The sequence below is a fragment of the Phyllobates terribilis genome, unplaced genomic scaffold (assembly GCF_046119375.1).
Source record: "Phyllobates terribilis strain yellow unplaced genomic scaffold, ASM4611937v1 Scaffold_5__5_contigs__length_657084704, whole genome shotgun sequence".
Classification (NCBI taxonomy): domain Eukaryota; kingdom Metazoa; phylum Chordata; class Amphibia; order Anura; family Dendrobatidae; genus Phyllobates; species Phyllobates terribilis.
Genome location: NW_027362765.1, coordinates 594,365,819 through 594,387,491, shown reverse-complemented (window position 1 = coordinate 594,387,491; position 21,673 = coordinate 594,365,819). Strand labels below are relative to the sequence as shown.

The 21,673-nt window shown below is 49.9% G+C and overlaps 1 protein-coding gene across 2 annotated transcripts in view; it reads right to left on the bottom strand.

The window, feature by feature from the left end:
* LOC141273719 (pulmonary surfactant-associated protein D-like) overlaps window positions 1–21,673 on the bottom strand; it is a 143,450-nt gene that overhangs the window by 82,321 nt on the left and 39,456 nt on the right. For both annotated transcript variants that reach the window (XM_073685992.1, XM_073685993.1), the window contains one exon: window positions 4,143–4,190. In XM_073685992.1, coding sequence (XP_073542093.1) covers window positions 4,143–4,190 — 48 coding nt within the window. The remainder of the gene's footprint in view (window positions 1–4,142; window positions 4,191–21,673) is intronic.

Here is a 21,673-nt window from a genome sequence, read left to right as displayed (position 1 = left end):
TATTAAAATGGGGGACCCCCCCCAAAAAAATGACGTGGGGTCCCCTCTATTTTAATAGCTAGCAAAGGCTAGGCAGACAGCTGGGGGCTGATATTAATAGCTCAGGAAGGGTGCCATGAATATTGGCCCCCTCCCAGGCTAGAAACACCAGCCGTCAGCCGCCCCAGAAATGGCGCATCCATAGGATGCGCCAATTCTGGCACTTAGCCTCGCTCTTCCACGCTGCCCTGGTGCGGTGGCAGGGGGTAATAGTGGTGGGGTTCATGTCAGCGCCAGCTGCCATGAAGCCCAGGTTAGTAATGATGGCCGTCTATATGACACCCCCATTACTAACCTACAAAGTGTTAAAAAGAAAAAACACACTACACCCAGAAAAAAATAATTTATTTGAAATAAAACACCATTTTATTTAATTCTTAGTTTACTAAAAAAAAAATAGTTACCTGTCCACGTTCCTGCGCTGATCTCCCATGCACAGCTGTCACATCTGGAGATGGTGACAGCTGTGCATGGCTGCTGTAAGCTCACGCTGCCGGGAACACGTCCACTCCCGGCAGCGGGAGCCACTGACTGAGGTCACCGGAGTGCATTCAGGCAGCGCAGCTCCGGAGACCTCCTTTACGGCAGTGCTGTACCGTGGGAATTTCTCACGATACAGCAGTGCCGTAAAGGAGCTAACTGGAGCAGCGCTGCCTGAACTCCGGTGAACCCTTACGGCCCCGTCATTCTAGCGGCGGCAGCGGTTCAGAGCGGTCACATTCTATGTGGCTGCTCTGAACTGGAGATCTTCGTGGGACACTCGTGGACTACTACAGAGGGGTAAGGATAAGGTTGTGGTTTATTATTTTATATTTTATTACAGGAGATCGATGGCTTCGGGGAATTAGGTGTCTTGGTGAGTATAGGTGTAGTTTTTTATTTTTTACTTTATTTTAGGTGGCGATCGGCGGGGACAGGTAATGTATGAACTAATTTCTTTTAGGTAACCACTGGCCACCAATGACATGTATTTAACATTTATTGGGGACACAGTAGGGCAATTTAAATAGCAGGATCAGGCTGATGGGAACTACTGCTCCCATCGAGCTGATCCTGCTGGCAGGAGTGGACGGGGGACAGACATAGGCCGATGGGAGTAGTAGTGTCACATCGGCCTATGTCTGCCCGCACACACACCCGCACACACACCCGCACACACACACCCCGCACACACACCCGCACACACACCCCGCACACACTAATCATGACGGGTCCGGGAGGTGAGGCTGACCTGTGCGGCCGTGGGAAAGTTGATGTGAGTTCATGCAGTCAAGCATGAACTCACATGAACCCTCTGAGGGCACCGCGGCTACTTCAAATGAACAGCTGATCGGCATCACCTGATACCTCAGCTGTTCATTTGAAATAACCGGCGGGAAAGCGCAGCACAGAACGGGAAAGCCGGCGGTGAAGTCTTTTCACTGCCGGCTTCCCCGCCCGGGTCCTTCGCTCCTTGGTGCTGCGCTCCCCGCCCGGTCCTAATTTACGATCGGGATGGGAGGTGGCGAGGGGAGCGGAGGATCGGGGTGGGAGGCTGCGGGGAAGCAGTATGGGGCTGCGTGATTGTTTAAAAGCCGGCGGCTTTTTACCGCGCCGGCTTTTAAACAATCAGGAGAATTCTCCCACGCTGGGATGGCATTCTGATGACAAGCTGGATCGCAGCTGAGCGCTGCCATCCAGCTTGTCATCCTTCAGAGACACTGCAGAGCGCAGGCATTATGGGAACTTCCGATTCCGGTATTCGATATTATAAAAGTATCGGAATTAAGTATCGGAATTCCGATACAGTGAATATCGGCCGATACCCGATATTTCAGTATCGGAATGCTCAACACTAGCATGGACTCCTTGTTTTCTTTTTCTGCAGAAATATACTCTAGTCAACTGGAGTACACTTCTGGAGTAGATTATGCAACAAAACTTCTCAGGAATTTGTTATGCTGGCATAGTCATGCCACATATTGCCCATGTGTGTAAATACCATATGTCACAATATTTTTACACAAAAAAATTGTGACCTATTAAGGTGTTTTACTCTAACAAAAAATTCTGGCAAAACACCTTAATGTATTAAGCTCTATATGTTTCATGAATAAGCACCTTCATTACTATTTTTACTGATTCTTCAGCCTTTGATTAATCTTCTTTACTTTGATAATGTACCATTGGAGCTGTTTAGAAGTTATAGAACCTGGTGCCAAATAGAGATGAACAAATAAATTGGAGTGGAATTGAATTCTAATTGAATTTTACAAAAATCCAAATTTGCCAGAATCAATATTTTTTTGTAATAACATGTGGATTCAGCAAAATGGCGGAGAGTGGCCATCAAAATGTTTAAAATTAAAATAAAAAATCCTTATACTCTTCTTACTGCTCACTTATCTGGCCCATCTGATCCTCGGATCACCCGTTGGTTCTCGCTGCATCTTCAGATCTCCTTTATTTGTGCTGAAATCTACACCAGCATACAAAAGGTCACAGTATCATGATGTCATAGCATGTGTCATGACTTTGCATGCGCAAGAGCAGAATCCTCTCAGGCCCCATCAAAGCCGGACTTCCCAGTCCACTATAAAAGGCCTGGGGATTTCAGCATGAGAGTCTGCAATTTCAAGAGTCATTGAGGACCAGAAAGGTGACGTTGAGGAGAAGAGGGTTTGGAGAGGTGAGTATTAAGGTGAGTATAAAGATTTTTGTTACTTTTTACATATTACATTTATAATGCACTTCAGTCTGGAGAAACCCCACAGCATTTTAAGGGACATTAAATTCATGGAGAATAACTTATCTGCAAATTAAATTTCTGTGGAAAATATGCGCAAACAGGTGACTTCAAATTTTGCCTGATCTACTCATCTCTATTGCCAATATCTGGACATAACTATAGACTTATCTTGATTGAATTGCACCAGTTTTTGTAGTGTGAACTCATGTAGAAGTAGAAGATCCAGCGATGTAGGCTGTGAGTTTTGTTATAATAAAATATAACTTTTATTGAGCCATTTAAGATGAAAATCCAATCCACTTATTGGCACATATTAGCATAGATATACATTTGGAACTAGTGATAGGACCTACGCATTTTGACTTGCTTCTTACTCATGATCTTACACTTGCATCTTACTCACAGCCTACTTCGTTGGATCTTCTATCTCTTCATGTGTTCTCATTAAGGCTGCTCCGCCCTGGTCCGTGTGAGGTTCTGGTCTACACTGAGAACTACATGACCATATAGATGAGTTGACAAATATTTTTTTCTTATTGTAGTTTTTATAGTGAGGTTTATTATTCTTTAGCTATGAGGCTATAATCGTGGTATTTATATTAAAGAAGACCACCCATGAATTATTTTTTCTCCTTAAACCTGTGTCTATGTATATGTAGTGTAGTATGTTTATTAATATACTCAGCTTTTGCCATCTTCTCCAGGATCCAGCACAGGTCTGTTCATCTTCTTAGTGATGTCACCGCTCTTCAAACTATCTGGCTCACTCAATGATCTATGTGTAAGCCAAAATTCTCTTTTATGCACAATGTAAGTCTATGGTGCCTCAGTATTAACACACTTACACTACAGTATATACACATATGCACAGATTTAAGAAAAAAATAGTTAATGGGAGGGATTTTTTACCTCTTTGTTGGGGATTCAGATCAATACAGCTGAGCTCTGCTGTATAATGTCCTCCCTGTTTGCGCAACCTGTCTCTGTGTGCTAAAAAGTGAATGAAGAACAGGCATTCTCCTTTCTATGCTGTGCTATTTATGGGATAAATCACAGCAGCTCATCTCCTCCCAGCAAACAGTGTATTGCAAGTTACGGACAGACCATGCAGAGGGGGAAACTGGTGAGAATGAAGAATATAAGTCATATAATGACCAGAAATGGTGTTATTCCTCATGGACACACACAGAACACCTTATTCTGACTAGTTACTTGAAAGCACGGTTACCCTTTACCTTGATAAAGACTTGCATTTTTCATGGAATTTGTATGCTTTGCTTTTCAATTATTCCGTTGTTTTCATAGATGGTAGTGTTTAATGTTCTATACATACACATCATTGTTTTTTTGTTTGATTTCTTTTTTTGTTAGTTACCTGATTGTCCACAGTTATCACCTTTTTCTCCCTTTGAACCTTGCAATCCTAGGTTTAAGAGTAAAAGATGAGTAAGATTCATTTATTTTTCTTATCTTTTTATTGCTACAATATAAATTAAAATTAATGATGCAATACAAAGTTCCATTGTATTATAGAAACAAATATATTATTTTGTGGGCTTCTGTTATAAGATTCATTTAAAATTACATAGATGGCAGAAAATAGAAAATATAAGTTCCAAATATCTATTATATTAAACATTGTAATAATGTGTGTTACAATGTTTATGTTATTTCTGTTTGTTATAGATGCTGTAAAGGAAAGATCCAATTATGGGACAATTTGTAATGATTATTATAAAAAAATGGCTTGTTTTTATATCTGTGACCAGTTTTATTTGAAACAAGAATATTTTGACATTTTGCTCAGAATAAATCTTTTAGGTCAAAAACATTACAGGATAGACAGTCCAAGGAAGCCAATCTTTTAGAAAATGGAGTGACTTGTGAAGCCAGGATGAAAACATGAGATAGAGTGTGGAAGTTTGGAAAGGTCCAATTACCTATCATAGCAGCTAAAATGATTTGACTAATGATAATTCTGTAACAATAATAATTATAATAATAATTTTTATTTATATAGCGCCAACATATTCTGCACTAATGTTTAGAGCTTGACTAAATATTGAGAAAACAGAGAAGCAAAGCAGAATCTATAATATAACCGGGGATACGTGTCTCTGTCTTAAGCCTCGATAGACTGCGCATGCGCGACGCGTAGTCTGGCTCCAGACAGAATCACGCATCCATTGGGGGGTTAGGGGACCATGCATACCAGGATTGGGGGGTGAGGGGCCATGCATACCAGGATTGGGGGGTGAGGGGTGCCATGCATACCAGAATAGGGATGAGGGGTGCCATACATACCAGGATAGGAATGTGGGGTACCATGCATACCAGGATGAGGGATGGGGTGCCATGCATATCAGGATGAGGGGCATCATGCATACCAGAATAGGGATGAGGGGAACCATGCATACCAGGATAAGGATGAGGGGTGCCATGCATACTAGGATGAGGGATTGGGTGCCATGCATACTAGGATGAGGGATTGGGTGACATGCATACCAGGTTTCTGGGATGAGGAGGCCATACATACCAGGATTGGGGATGAGGGGTGCCATGCATACCAGGATTGGGGATGAGGGAGCCATGCATACCAGGATTGGGGATGAGGGAGCCATGCATACCAGGATTAGGGATGAGGGGTGCCATGCATACTGGGATTGGGGTTGAGGGGTGCCATGCATACCAGGATTGGGGATGAGAGGTGCCATGCATACCAGTATGTGGGTGAGGGGCCCATGCATACCAGGATGAGGGATACCATACATACCAGGATAGGGATGAGGGATGGGGTGCCATGCATACCAGGATAGGGATGAGGAGTACCACACATACCAGGATTGGGGATGAGGGGTGCCACGCATACCAGGATTGGGGGTGAGGGGTGCCACGCATACCAGGATTGGGGATGAGGAGTACCACACATACCAGGATTGGGGATGAGGGGTGCCACTCATACCAGGATGAGGGATGGGGTGCCATGCATACTGGGATTGGGGTTGAGGGGTGCCATGCATACCGGGATTGGGGATGAGGGGTGCCATGCATACCAGCATAGGGATGAGGGGTGCCATGCATACCAGGATGGGGATGATGGGTGCCATGCATACCAGAATAGGATGGTGGGGACAAGATGGGGGCAGCACAAATACCAGGAGGGGGGCAGCACATACCAGCATAGGAGACCATATACCAATAAAAATGCTCGCCACTCGGGCGTAGAACAGGTTCAATAGCTAGTCAAGTTTTATTGATATGTGTCAGATTAAGTTTATGAGTAGTGATGAGTGAGTGTGCTCGCTACTGCTCAGTACTCCCCCGAGCATCTAACTGTTCGAGATGCTCGGTGAGAACTTCCGGGATGCTCGGGCTGGTGCTCGAGTCCCCACTCGCATGTTTGGCCATGGTCTATATCAGACAACAGCAGAGACACAGGCGGAGCAACAGTATATTTCTTTTATTAACAATAGTGTTGAGCCACCCCCGTAGTGTTCGAGTTCGGTTCGGTTCGTCGAACACCCGTGTGTTCGCCGAACTGTTCGTCGAACTGTTCGTCGAACACCTTCGAACACCGTTAAAACCAATGGCAGGCAAACAAAAACACATAGAAACACATAGAAAACACCTTCAAAGGTGTCCAAAAGCTGACAAACTGCTCAGAAGACATAACTAACACATGGAAAAGTGAGAAGTACATATAGTCATGCGAAAATAAAAGAGGTGGAGGAGTAAAAGGAGGGGGAGACACAGATATAGGCATGTCATGCCCTTCTAAAATCCAAAAAGTGAGAAGCCGACACGGCCAGTCCGCTCCTGCCCGTGCCACCTCCGTGTCGCCGGGTTTGTGCCAGAGCCGCGGTGAACCCTGACGGCCAGCCCCCCTCTCCCAATACTGGTGCCTGTCCGCTGGTGGGTCGAGCGAGCCCCCCTGTGGTGGAGGCAGCTCTAAGCTTTTTAATTTAAATTGTCTCTCTAATTTGAATGAATACACTTTAAATCCATTTACAAGGATCTATTGGAGGGCAAGTCTCATGCCAGCAGCCACGGTAATTCCAGCTCCAGTAGCGTCCACTAAAGCTGCTGCAGTTAAAAAGCTTTTATAAGGATCGAGCTCGGCTGTCCACCGCAAGGCATCCTACTGCCAGTCCCAGCCCCTATGCCTTGGGGTGCCTCCTGATGCTCTTCACTAAATATCCCATGGTCCCGAAGCATTTCCTTTGAAAAAATTAAGTGTCTAAACTACAGGTGGTGCAGCTTGCTTAACAGCCAGGATAATCCGCTCACTAGCAGACACTGCTACTAGGCACAAAGTATTTCCTGGGCTAGATGCAGTTAAAAATTTGTAATTAGATACTCTCGTTGGATGCTGAGAAAGCATTCCATAGAGTCTCCTGGCACGCCATATATGATTCTCTTAAAAAGCTTGGGGTAGGGGTCTAGGGGACCCTTTTATGGCCAAAATCACGGCCCTGTATCGCAATACGTCACCTAGGCTGAAGATAAATGGAACTGTAGCACCCTGAGGGCTCGGTTGCTACAGACGTATTGCACCTCACCCAGAGGTGTGATATCTCACTCTCAGGTAAGGATGGAGTGTGGATCAGGACCCGACACCTGCATGCATTACACCACATTGCCGTGGGGCAGGGCGACCAATATGCCCCTGAGATGGGCACGACAGTCCCTGTCCCTGGCTGGAGTGGGGGGAGGGAACACTGAGGAAGGGGAACCCTGTAGTGCAGGAGCAGGGAGGAAGCAGTTCCTGGGTGCATTGAGAAGGGAGTATAAAAGGTGGGCACCATCTTAGTTCAGTGCAGAGAAGTCTGAGCAGAAGTGGCAGGGAGCAGGGGCTCTGCATGAGCTCTGCTCCGGAGGCGGGCCTAGTAACAGAGGCCCAGGCCTGGAAGAGGGAGAAGGAAGGAAGAGGAGTGGAGAAGGCTCCAGGAACGAGGAATGAAGGGATCCCAGGGGTGCGGACGGGCGAGTCGCCACCGCACGCCCGAATCCACCTGCGTGGAGGGGTCAGGCCAAAGGGGGAGACCGGTCCCCGAACTAGTGGAGGCAGGAAACGAACCTCAGCTAGAAACCGGAGGCTCTGACATTTTATGTGGCGCAGCCCCTCGCTACACCCGCTAGGAAGGCACCACATAGGGTCAGGGAAACTGGCGCCAAGTTTACCAAGAGGAGGCCCGAGGCAGCCGGACAGAAGTGTTGGTAAGAAAGGCCAGACAAAGGACACACAAAGGGGGTCCTGTGAAGTGCTCCAAAGTTATCTGGGAGTTGTCTGAGTCCCTCACCTGGTGAGCACAGTACGACGTGGGCAGCCGTTACCTGCAGACGTGGTCTGGATAATAAGAACTGTGAGTAAAGGCCCTGAACTGCATCACTGACTCCGTGTCGTTACTGCTGCTGCCCTGCACCATCACCCCCATCCTCCGCATACACTGCCCTGAGGCTATACTCCTCCCGTGGGGAGTTATGCTACGCTCTGCTGCACCCACAACACCAGCCTCAGTGGTCTGCCCTGTAGCGGCGGTTCACTCTGACCGCAATCCACGGGTGGCGTAGTCGGACATTTAAACATGAAAACCACATAAATAGTTCCGCCACTGGTTTGACCGCCCTGAGCCACGGAACTGGGTCGCCGCCACGAAGACTACAACCACCAGCATCCACCAAAAAGGGTCCGGCTCCGGGTGTCCCAAGGCCCAGGGGGTGCGTCAGAACATTTTCATCACCTTTCACAATCACCAATGGGACAAGGCAGTGATGTCCTCTGTCCCCTCTCTTATACATCCTAGTGACGGAGCACCTGCTCTCATCAATTCGCCATAACCCCAATATTAGGTGGATTGAGGTGGGAGGCACCGAGTACAAGTGCTCTCTATTTGCTGATGATGTCCTAGTATATATCACTCAATCACATATATCCATCCATGCTGTTATGGCTGAAATAGATCACTTTGTTACATGGTAAAATTTTAAAATCAATGCAGCGAAGTCTGAGGCCCTCGATGTCTCCCTCCCCAAATCCATATAGGATTCCATCCAGTCCAACTTTCCCTTTGCCTGGCCCTCACAGGGTATCAAATACTTAGGAATTCCTATTCATAGAGACCTCTCCCATCTATGTTATCTTAATTTTGGGCCCTTTATTGAACAACTTCATACAGACCACGGTTGGCAAGTTAGAACTGTAAGATTAACTACGTGAACCACTGGTGTTTTGTGGAAAAGCACATGTACACTGCGTTCCAAATTATTATACAAAAAGTGTTTAGGAGTGATAAGGGAAGAATTTGTTTGTTTGTCAGTTAAACTCATTGATGGTGATGTGTGTCAGGGCTCTTTATATCACTGTAAGCAATTGCAGACACCTGTGCTAATTAGTTTGGCAGGTGTGTCCAATGAAAGGCAAGACTACTTAAGAAGGCTCTCTCACATTATTAAGCAGCCTACATTTTCTGCCAAAATGGGAAAGAAAAAGGATGTGTCGGCTGCTGAGAAGCAACAAATTGTGGAGTGTTTAGGTCAAGGCATGACTACAATCAACATTGTGCGATGATCAGGATGAAGTGTCTTGGCAATCAAGAAGTATGTAGCTGATTCACAGTACACACGTGTGCGTGCTGATAAGGGCAAATTGAGGACTCTTTCCTACAGGCAATTACGTCAGGTTGAAAGAGCAGCGGCAAAAAAGCCTTGTCATAGCAGCAGACAAGTTTTTGAAGCTGCTTGTGCCTCCAACGTCCCCCGAACAACAAGATGCAGGGTCCTTCAGAGGTTTGCAGCTGTGCATGCGCCATCCTGTCGACCTCCTCTATCCACTTCACACAAGCAGAAACGGCTCCAGTGGGCCAAACATTACATGAAGACTGATTTCAAAACTGTTTTGTTCACGGATGAGTGCCGTGCAGCGCTCGATGGTCCAGATGGATGGAGTGGAGGATGGCTGGTTGATGGAAACCCCACACAAACACGGCTACAGCGCCAACAAGGAGGAGGTGGAGTAATGTTTTGGGCTGGAATCATGGGGAGAGAGATTGTCGGCCCCTTTAGGATCCCTGAAGGCGCTAAAGATGAACTCCATAATGTATGTGGATTTTCTCAAACAGCACTTCCTGCCATGGTTCAAGAAGAAGAACCGTGTATTTCACAGCAAGATCATTTTTCTGCATGATAATGCACCATCTCATGCTGCACATAAAACATCTGCATCTCTGGCTGATATGGGCATAAAAGGGGACAAACTTATGGTGTGACCCCCATGCTCCCCTGACCTCTACCCCATTCAGAACCTTTGGAGCATCATTAAAAGGAGTGTCTATGATGGCGGGAGGCAGTTCACATCTAAGCAACAGCTCTGGGAGGGTATTCTGTCCTCATGCAAAACAATTGAAGCAGAAACCATCCAAAACCTGACAAATTCAATGGACAAGAGAGTTCAGAAGCTCCTTTCGAACAAGGGGTCCTATGTGAAAATGTAACATCACCTAGAATAAAGTTTTGAGTTGAAAACTGTTTGATTTCAGTTTCTAACAACCTGCTAATGCTTATAATTTCAAAAATGACCATTTTTTTGGTCTTTATTAAAATGAAAAGGTTGATCGAAAAGTTTGGGGGATCTAAGAGTGTGGCAACCCAGTAGTCATGATTACTTCGAATTCTGACAATATGAGGGTCATGCTGCAGGTAGTGCAGCAAGAAGGCACTTATGTGCCTTGCGCATCTCGGAGCCCCAAAATTATTTTCCGGGCTAGATGCAGCTAAAAATTATTTTTAATTTTAAAACTGGTGAAGCTTTAGTATAGATGGCCTAATAGGATCAGTGCTGCACACTGCTACAAAGCCCAAATTATTTTCCAGTCAAGATACAGATAAACATGATTAGTAATTTGAAAGCTTAAAACGGTTGGTAGGGTGATTTTAACCAATCATCAAGCTTTTACTCTCCCCAGGATGACACAGGGGTAGAAAAGTCGTTTCGGATCCATGATTTGTTCATCTTTATGAACGTGAGTCTGTCTACATTATCAGTGGAGAGCCGCGTGCGCTTATCTGTCAGCACACCACCAGCAGCGCTGAACACACGTTCAGACAGAACGCTGGCTGCGGGGCATGACAAGATCTCCAAGGCGTAAGTGGCTAGCTCCGGCCATTTATCCAGATTGGAAGCCCAAAAAGAGCAAGGGTCCAGTGACACAGTCGTGGCTTCAATGTTTACTTGGAGATACTCCTGTACCATCGTCTCTAGGCGTTGACTATGTGTCAGACTTCTTGTCTCCTGTGGCCTTGCAAAGGATGGGCTAAAAAAGTGGTGAAATGATTCCGCAAAATTGATGTTACCAGCAGATACTGTGGTTCTGTTACGGTTTGAGTGCTGAACACTTGACGGTCCCACGGTTGGCAAGTTGGAACTGTGAGATTCACTACGTGCACCACTGGTATTTTGTGGAAAAGCACATGTAAGATTCTGCAACAGTCTCTGCTGATACTCCTGCATGCGTGCATCCCTTTCTATGGCAGGAAGAATTTCTGCAAATTTACTTTTGTACCGGGGATCTAACAGTGTGGCAACCCAGTAGTCAGGATTATTTCTAATTCTCACAATTCGAGGGTCATGTTGCAGGTAGTGCAGCAAGAAGGCACTCATGTGTGTTGCGCATCCAGGAGCACCAAGTCCCTGTTGTGTTGGTGGCGAGGTAACAATCATGCTTCCTTCCTCTGTCCTCTCCCCCCAACCTCGCACAACAGAAATGTGTTCAAGGTCTCCCTCATCTGATGAGTCTTCCATCAGTTTGTCCTCCACTTCTTCCTGGGCTCCTGCACCTTCCTCACTAGTTTGGCTGCTACCATGCGCCCTGGTAAAACCATCTCCCCCACCCTCACATGCCTGCCGCCTTGGTGCTGCCGACCGTCTGGACCTTGCAGATGTTAGCCCTTCCGCATACAACTCCTCCTCCTCTACTTCCTCCACCTCCTCTTGTGCCACCACTTGACTCCGAATTCTGTTTAACATGTGCTCCAGCATGTAAATCACCGGAATAGTCATGCTGATAATGGCATCGTCAGCACTAAACATCTTCGTCGCCATTTCAAAACTGTGCAGAAGGGTGCATAGGTCCCTGATCTGAGACCACTCCTCCAGCGTGATTTGCCCCACCTCTGAATCTCGTTGGCCCAGGCTATACGTGAGAACGTATTGCACCAGGGCTTGTCGGTGCTGCCACAGTCGCTGCAACATGTGCAGAGTTGAATTCCAACGGGTAGGCACATCGCATTTTAGCCGGTGAAGTGGCAGGCCCAACGACTTCTGTAGAGATGTAAGTCGCTGAGCTGCGGGATGCGAATGGCGGAAGTGAGCACACAGCGACCGTGCCCTCTGCAGAAGGCCATCTAGTCTGGGATAGTGGGCTAAAAATTGCTGGACAACCAGGTTCAACACGTGAGCCATACAAGGCACGTGTGTGACATTGCCCCGGCGAAGGGCCGCACCCAGGTTTGCAGCATTGTCGCACACGGCCTTCCCTGGTTTCAGGTCCAGTGGAGACAACCATTCATGAAATTTGTTCTCCAGAGCTGACCACAATTCCTCAGCTGTGTGACTCACATTTCCCAGACATTTCAATGTAAAAACCGCCTGATGACGTTGAGCCCTACTGCCAGCATAGTAAGGAGGTGTGCAGGATCCCTTCTGCGCAGTTATAAAGCTTGTGGCATGACCAGACAGGCTTTGGGTGCAGGTGGAAGACCGAGAGGAGGTTGAGGAGGCAGAAGCAGTGGAGGAACTTTGACATAAAGAGGATTGACGCACAACTCGTGGGGACGGCAAGACTTGGACAGCAGCCCCTTGTCCTGCTGTCACCATAGTTACCCAGTGCCCAGTCAGCGACATGTAACGCCCCTGTCCATGCCTACTCGTCCAAGTGTCTGTGGTGAAATGCACCCTGTCACACACAGAGTTTCTCAAAGAAGCGGTGATGTTGTGTGCGACATGCTGGTGGAGCGCAGGCACACCTTTCTTTGAGAAGTAGTGCCGACTGGGCATCTGGTACTGGGGCACTGCGACGGACATAAGGTCTCGAAAATCCTCTGTGTCCACCAGGCGGAAAGGCAGCACTTCTGTAGCCAAGAGCTTGCAGATGGTGAAATTCAACCTCTTAGCTTTCTCATGGCTAGGAGGAAATGGTCTTTTACTTGTCCACATCTGAGGGACCGAGGGCTGGCTATTGTGCTTAGACGGGGTTGATAAGGGTGTCCCCGGCAAACTGCCGGTCTGTGAGGAAGATGCAGGCGGACATGTTAGGTTGCCTTGATCCAAAGGTGGTGCTATCGATGTCGGACAGCGCTCAACACCAGCTGGTGTTACCACCTCCAAAGAAAATGATGACCTGCCAATCACGCTGGCTGTTGCGGGTAAAGAGGTGGCAGGTCTGCGCCCCAAAACAGGTGTGACTGCTGTCCCCCCAGTCACAGAGGATGAAGAGTGTTATGCACACGCCCGGGCTGAGCGGCGTGTGCGTGTGATTGTAGTGATTCCACTGGACCATGGACCGGAGAGTGCCTGGAGGGGCGTGACTAAGTATCTGGCCGATCCAACCAAGATGGCACGACGGCATACGACGCCAGTGCACCAGGGAGAAACCGGGCAGAGGGACCAGGTGCTACTCCAGGTCAAACTCCGGACACGGGGGTTGACCCACACAGGGATTACTGGATCAGGCTGGTTAGGCTGGCGCACAGACTGGAGGGTATAGGCAGGCACGACTGGTATGCAGGCAGGCGGGTAAAGGCAAGCGCAGCTAGAGTGCAGACAGGGAGGCACTAGCAGGTAGGAACACAGGCGGGATAGGACCCAGTACACACTGGGACTCAGGAACAATACAGGTAGAGGGGTACAGGCAAGCACAGCTAGAGTGCAGACAGGGAGGCACTAGCAGGTAGGAACACAGGCGGGATAGGACCCAGTACACACTGGGACTCAGGAACAGGCAGGTTAGGCTGGCACAGACTGGTGGATATAAGCAAACACGGCAGGTATGCAGATGGGTGGATACAGGCGAGTATGCAGGCAGGGAGGTACTGGCCGAAAGGACGGGCTGGAGCACAGAAAGGTTAAGACCCAGTACAGACTGGGTCACAGAACCGCTGATGCGGTAGACAACCACAGCAGAGAGGGAACGCCCGAAGCGGTGGGCAAGAACAGAGCAGGACGGGGCTGCAGGAGCAGCGAGCACAAGCAGGGCAGGACAGGACTGCCGGAGCAGCGGGCAGAAGCAGGGCAGGACAGGACTGCCGGAGCAGCGGGCAGAAGCAGGGCAGGACAGGACTGCCGGAGCAGCGGGCAGAAGCAGGGAAGGACAGGACTGCCGGAGCAGCGGGCAGAAGCAGGGCAGGACAGGACTGCCGGAGCAGCGGGCAGAAGCAGGGCAGGACAGGACTGCCGGAGCAGCGGGCAGAAGCAGGGCAGGACAGGACTGCCGGAGCAGCGGGCAGAAGCAGGGCAGGACAGGACTGCCGGAGCAGCGGGCAGAAGCAGGGCAGGACAGGACTGCCGGAGCAGCGGGCAGAAGCAGGGCAGGACAGGACTGCCGGAGCAGTGGGCAGAAGCAGGGCAGTACAGGACTGCCGGAGAAGTGGGCAGAAGCAGGGCAGGCTAGAACCGCCGGAGCGGTAAGCAAAGGAGTCAGAGCAGACTAGAACCGCCGGAGCGGTGAGCAAAGGAGTCAGAGCAGGCTAGAACCACCGGAGCGGTGAGCAAAGGAGTCAGAGCAGGCTAGGCTGAGTAGGGGGGACAGGGCTCTGTTCACACGGAACAGACAGGAAGGGAAAGGCAGAGCCAGACACCCACAGGGTACTAGCAGAGAAGTAGCGAGTGGACCACAAACTCACAAACGGGAGTACAGAGACAACAAGCAGGAGTTAGGTACGAGTTCAGACTCTGCAGAAAAAGGAAGGGAACGGACATAGAGGCAAAACAGGTAAAGGATAGGAGAGAGTTCAGACTGGAACTGAGTGTACGGAGGAGACTGACACTGCAGCGGAATACAGGAGCGGGTCTGGGAATACGGCCCCCAGAGAGGCAGGACGAACAGGCAAGGTGCGTGTTCAGACAGGACAGACAAGATACAGGAGCAGGTCTAGGTAATCGGCCCCTAGAAGGCAGGAGGAACAGGCTAGGAGCGTGTTCAGACTGGTCAGACAAGATACAGGAACGGGCCTAGGTAATCGGCCCCTAGAAGGCAGGAGGAACAGGCTAGGAGCGTGTTCAGACAGGCCTGGAAATACAGCCTCCAGGATAGGCAGACAAGAGAACACAGAACGGGACCTGGCACCTTCAGAGTGCAAGCACACACTGAATGAAACACTATGCTCAGGCAGGGATAGATGGGAGCAGCTGAGCTATATACCAGGTGACAGACAGCAATAGGCTGAGGACGCACAAGGGGTGTGACCCACAGCAGGTACAAAAAGCAGGAAGTGATCGGGCGCCGCCCTTAAGCAGCAGAAACAGACACAAACAGACAGCATGGAGGGAAGCCAGAGAGACATTCTGGACAGGAGATCAAGTGCGCGCTCTTGCACAGTGGGAGATGGACCACTATGCAAGGACGCCGCCAGGTATGTTACAGTACCCCCCCCCCCCTTACGCCCCCTCTTCTTCAGGTCTGCCAGAATCTTCCGCAGGGAATTCGAGGGCCAATTCTTCACTTCGAAGAGATCACTTCCCCTGTCCACCGGAAAAACTGGTCTCCTCTGGGAAGATAGGATGCTACCTCCCATCCAGCCACCCTTAGCAACAGACGAAACGGGTGGAGTACCAGGAACAGCACACAAGGAAGTCTCTCTCCACATATTTTCAGGTGGCACCCCAGAGGGTACAGGAGACAACTGGAAGTCCTCCACCGGGTTGGAGGGGGACAGAGACTTGGGGGTAATCTCTGCTTCGAGGTACATCTTGTCAAGCTCACAGGAAGAAATAGACGGGTTATCAGGTACATAATGAGGAAAAGTCACTGTCTCTTTGTTTTCTGGTGGTACCCCGGAGGATTCCGGAAACAACTGGAGGTCCTCCGCCGGGTCAGAAGAGTGCAGAGGCTCAGAGAAAACATCTGCTTCAGAGTACACTAGGTCGGACTCACTGGACGAAGCAGGCGAGGTATCGGGTACCGAGTATAGGAAAGTCTCTGTCCATTCTCCACCAGGTGGCACCCCGAAGGGTTCTGGAGACAACTGGCGGTCCTCCGCCTGGTCAGAGGGGTGTAGAGACTCACGGGTAACCTCTGCTTCAGAGTACACTAGGTCGGACTCACTGGACGAAGCAAGCGAGGTATCAGATCCAGGATACAGGAAAGTCTCTGTCCATTTACCACCAGGTGGCACCCCGAAGGGTTCTGGAGACAACTGGAGGTCCTCCGCCTGGTCAGAGGAGTGTAGAGACTCGGGAGTAACCACTGCTTCAGAGTACACTAGGTTGGACTCACTGGACGAAGCGAGCGAGGTATCAGGTACAGAGTATAGGAGAGTCTCTGTCCTTTCGCTACCAGGTAGCACCCCGAAGGGTTCAGGAGACAACTGGAGGTCCTCCGCCTGGTCGGAGGGGTGTAGAGACTCGGGAGTAACCTCTGCTTCGGAGTACACTAGGTTGGACTCACTGGACGAAGCGAGCGAGGTATCAGGTACAGAGTATAGGAGAGTCTCTGTCCTTTCGCTACCAGGTAGCACCCCGAAGGGTTCAGGAGACAACTGGAGGTCCTCCGCCTGGTCGGAGGGGTGTAGAGACTCGGGGGTAACTACCACTTTGGGGTACCCATTGTCAGGCTCACAGGACGAAGCGGACAAAGTATCGAGTACCGGGTGTAGAGAATTCTCTCTCCATTTGTCATCGAGTGGTATCCCGGAGGATTCAGGAAGCAACAGGGGGTCCTCCGCCAGGTAGTAGAGGTGCACAGACTCTGAGGTAACCACAGCTTTGGAGCATCCTTGGACATGCACACCGGTTAAAGTGGGTGAAGCATCTGATGCCGGGTGCAGGAAGTTCTCCTGTGTGGAGTCTGGATGGGCAGAAGTCTCTTCGGGCAGGAGAACTGGTGCACTACCCACGCACATTACCCGTTGGGGCTTCTCCGGGATACAGGGAGATGAAGCTTCAGTAGGGACTTCAAGGTTGGGGTCAGGAGGTCTCAGGGAGGACAGACCCTGGCGTGACGGCTTGCCTCTACGTCTAGCACGTCTGGACTGCCTCTTGAGGTTGGGAGAAGTATTCCGGAAAGCGTAGTCACCCTGTGAGGATTCTGGGTGGGCAGTAGTCTCATTGGGCTGGAGGACTATTGCGCTACCCACACACATTACCCATTGGGGCTGCTCCGGGATATTGGGAAGTGAAGCTTCAGCAGGAGCCTCCGGGTTAGGATCATCGAAGACCATTAGAAAGGCCACCAGGAAGGCCATTAGGTCCAGGAGGATCGGATCCTGTGTTTCATATAGGGGGTTGATCCATTCCAAGGCATCACCCGCCAGGTAAGACATAATGAATGCCACCTTAACCCGATCGGTGGGAAAACATAGAGGGTAGAACTTGAAGTGTAGCATGCATTGCTCCACAAATGCACGACTTTGTCTAGGATCCCCATAATAACGTAGCGGATCCGCGGGAACGAGAGCAGATAGATCCATCTGGACGGGTGCGTAATTCGCCTGGAACTCAGCTAAAGGAAAAAAAAAAAAAATATTTATTTATTTATTTTAATGCATGTATTCGCTGGAAAACTTCTCAGAGAGCGAAGGCCGTGGGGCTCAACGGGAACCAGGGCCTGAGCATGCTGTTATGCACACGCCCGGGCTGAGCGGCGTGTGCGTGTGATTGTAGTGATTCCACTGGACCATGAACCGGAGAGTGCCTGGAGGGGCGTGACTAAGTATCTGGCCGATCCGACCAAGATGGCATGACGGCATACGACGCCAGTGCACCAGGGAGAAACCGGGCAGAGGGACCAGGTGCTACTCCAGGTCAAACTCCGGACACGGGGGTTGACCCACACAGGGATTACTGGATCAGGCTGGTTAGGCTGGCGCACAGACTGGAGGGTATAGGCAGGCACGACTGGTATGCAGGCAGGCGGGTAAAGGCAAGCGCAGCTAGAGTGCAGACAGGGAGGCACTAGCAGGTAGGAACACAGGCGGGATAGGACCCAGTACACACTGGGACTCAGGAACAATACAGGTAGAGGGGTACAGGCAAGCACAGCTAGAGTGCAGACAGGGAGGCACTAGCAGGTAGGAACACAGGCGGGATAGGACCCAGTACACACTGGGACTCAGGAACAGGCAGGTTAGGCTGGCACAGACTGGTGGATATAAGCAAACACGGCAGGTATGCAGATGGGTGGATACAGGCGAGTATGCAGGCAGGGAGGTACTGGCCGAAAGGACGGGCTGGAGCACAGAAAGGTTAAGACCCAGTACAGACTGGGTCACAGAACCGCTGATGCGGTAGACAACCACAGCAGAGAGGGAACGCCCGAAGCGGTGGGCAAGAACAGAGCAGGACGGGGCTGCAGGAGCAGCGAGCACAAGCAGGGCAGGACAGGACTGCCGGAGCAGCGGGCAGAAGCAGGGCAGGACAGGACTGCCGGAGCAGCGGGCAGAAGCAGGGCAGGACAGGACTGCCGGAGCAGCGGGCAGAAGCAGGGCAGGACAGGACTGCCGGAGCAGCGGGCAGAAGCAGGGCAGGACAGGACTGCCGGAGCAGCGGGCAGAAGCAGGGCAGGACAGGACTGCCGGAGCAGCGGGCAGAAGCAGGGCAGGACAGGACTGCCGGAGCAGCGGGCAGAAGCAGGGCAGGACAGGACTGCCGGAGCAGCGGGCAGAAGCAGGGCAGGACAGGACTGCCGGAGCAGCGGGCAGAAGCAGGGCAGGACAGGACTGCCGGAGCAGTGGGCAGAAGCAGGGCAGGACAGGACTGCCGGAGAAGTGGGCAGAAGCAGGGCAGGCTAGAACCGCCGGAGCGGTAAGCAAAGGAGTCAGAGCAGACTAGAACCGCCGGAGCGGTGAGCAAAGGAGTCAGAGCAGGCTAGAACCACCGGAGCGGTGAGCAAAGGAGTCAGAGCAGGCTAGGCTGAGTAGGGGGGACAGGGCTCTGTTCACACGGAACAGACAGGAAGGGAAAGGCAGAGCCAGACACCCACAGGGTACTAGCAGAGAAGTAGCGAGTGGACCACAAACTCACAAACGGGAGTACAGAGACAACAAGCAGGAGTTAGGTATGAGTTCAGACTCTGCAGAAAAAGGAAGGGAACGGACATAGAGGCAAAACAGATAAAGGATAGGAGAGAGTTCAGACTGGAACTGAGTGTACGGAGGAGACCGACACTGCAGCGGAATACAGGAGCGGGTCTGGGAATACGGCCCCCAGAGAGGCAGGACGAACAGGCAAGGTGCGTGTTCAGACAGGACAGACAAGATACAGGAGCAGGTCTAGGTAATCGGCCCCTAGAAGGCAGGAGGAACAGGCTAGGAGCGTGTTCAGACAGGTCAGACAAGATACAGGAACGGGCCTAGGTAATCGGCCCCTAGAAGGCAGGAGGAACAGGCTAGGAGCGTGTTCAGACAGGCCTGGAAATACAGCCTCCAGGATAGGCAGACAAGAGAACACAGAACGGGACCTGGCACCTTCAGAGTGCAAGCACACACTGAATGAAACACTATGCTCAGGCAGGGATAGATGGGAGCAGCTGAGCTATATACCAGGTGACAGACAGCAATAGGCTGAGGACGCACAAGGGGTGTGACCCACAGCAGGTACAAAAAGCAGGAAGTGATCGGGTGCCGCCCTTAAGCAGCAGAAACAGACACAAACAGACAGCATGGAGGGAAGCCAGAGAGACATTCTGGACAGGAGATCAAGTGCGCGCTCTTGCACAGTGGGAGATGGACCACTATGCAAGGACGCCGCCAGGTATGTTACAAAGAGGCCGCGGATGCACAAGATATGGCAGACGGTGATTGGCCCGGCCGGCTAGGCCGCATTGTAGCACACTGAGCTTCCCACTGCAACTTATGCTTCATGTCCATGTGCCGGTTCATGCATGAAGTACTCAAACTATGTATTTTTTGGCCTCTACTTAGCTTTTGCTGACAAATGTTACAGATAACACGAGTTGGGTCATCTTTATCGATCTGAAAAAATGCCCAGGCTATGCAAGGCTTAGCACCCATGCGACCTGAAGAGCCACCACGACTTGTGGTGAGAGGCAGAGTTGTGTTTGAGGATGCAGTTGTTGACGTGCTTCCAGTACTACGTCTCTGTCCAGGAAGGCGCAACCTGACCTCGTCGTCACTAGCATCTTCCTCCACCTCCTCTGCTGACCTCATCTCTTGGCTGACTGTGGGTTGACAGTAAGTGGGATCTCCGACCTCATCATCATCACCCTGTGCGTTATCACACCCGTCGTCCTCAGAGCCAACCTGTTCCTGCCCTGACAAAAAACTAAAGTTGTCGCTCCAATCAGGTATTTGAGTCTTATCATCGTCTTCCTCATTGTCTCCACCAACAGGAGTTACAGTTTGGGAATGAGGGTCTACATTATGGTCAGAACCTTCTGCGTCTGGTCCTGGATCCGACTCATAAAGATTCTGGGCATCAGTGCAGATCATTTCCTCGTCTGGATTCACAGAAGCGCTGGAGTCGACCTCTGATTCCCAGGCTATAGTATGAGTAAACAGCTCTGCAGACTCAACCATCTGTTCTACCTCATACTCAGACGGGCAGCTGGAGATTTGGGAGCTGTGAGGAAGCAAGTGCGATTTGGGTGACACCTTTGAGGACTGGAGTATTTGTGATGTTGAAGTTGATGTGGAGGAGAGCCCACTTAAAGGAGCACTTGATATCCGTTGAAGCACCTGCTGTTTTTGTGCCTCATCTGGAATTTGTAGCGATTGGCGTGGCCGTAAGAAAGGGATCTTATCACATTGTCCGCTAAAAGAAGTAGACATTTTAGTTTGGCTGGAAGATGGTCTTTCTTCTGCAGATGTTACTGTTGCTTTAACACCTACCCCACGGACACAACCTTTTTTCCCCTTCCCAACACGCCTATTCCCCTTTCCACCAGCAGCAGGCCTTTTTCCACTCATTTTGGTGGTTAACTAATTCACAACTCTGGAGTTGTTTGCACAAAAAAACAATGGATGGTAACCGAGCAGAGCTGAGTGGCCAAACTGTGGTATTAGGCCAAAACTATTGGCTGGGTTAGATGCAGAAAAAAATTATTTTGAATTTGCAACCTGATGGAGGTCAGTATAGATGGACTAATACAAATAGTCCCACACACTGCTAGAAGCCCAAATATTTTTTCAGAGGTACTGTAGATGCAGATAAAAATTATTTTTAATTTGCAACCTGATGGAGGTCAGTATAGATGGACTAATAGACCAAGTCCCACACACTGCTAGAAGCCCAAATATTTTTTCAGAGCTAGATGCAGAAAAAAATTATTTTTAATTTGCAACCTGATGGAGGTCAGTATAGATGGACTAATAGACCAAGTCCCACACACCGCTAGAAGCCCAAATATTTTTTCAGAGCTAGATGCAGAAAAAAATTATATTCAATTTGCAACCTGCTGGAGGTCAGTATAGAAGGACTAATAGAACAAGTCCCACACACTGCTAGAAGCCCAAATATTTTTTCAGAGCTAGATGCAGAAAAAAATTATTTTTAATTTGCAACCTGATGGAGGTCAGTATAGATGGACTAATAGACCAAGTCCCACACACAGCTAGAAGCCCAACTATTTTTTCAGAGCTAGATGCAGAAAAAAATTATATTCAATTTGCAACCTGCTGGAGGTCAGTATAGAAGGACTAATAGAACAAGTCCCACACACTGCTTGAAGCCCAAATATT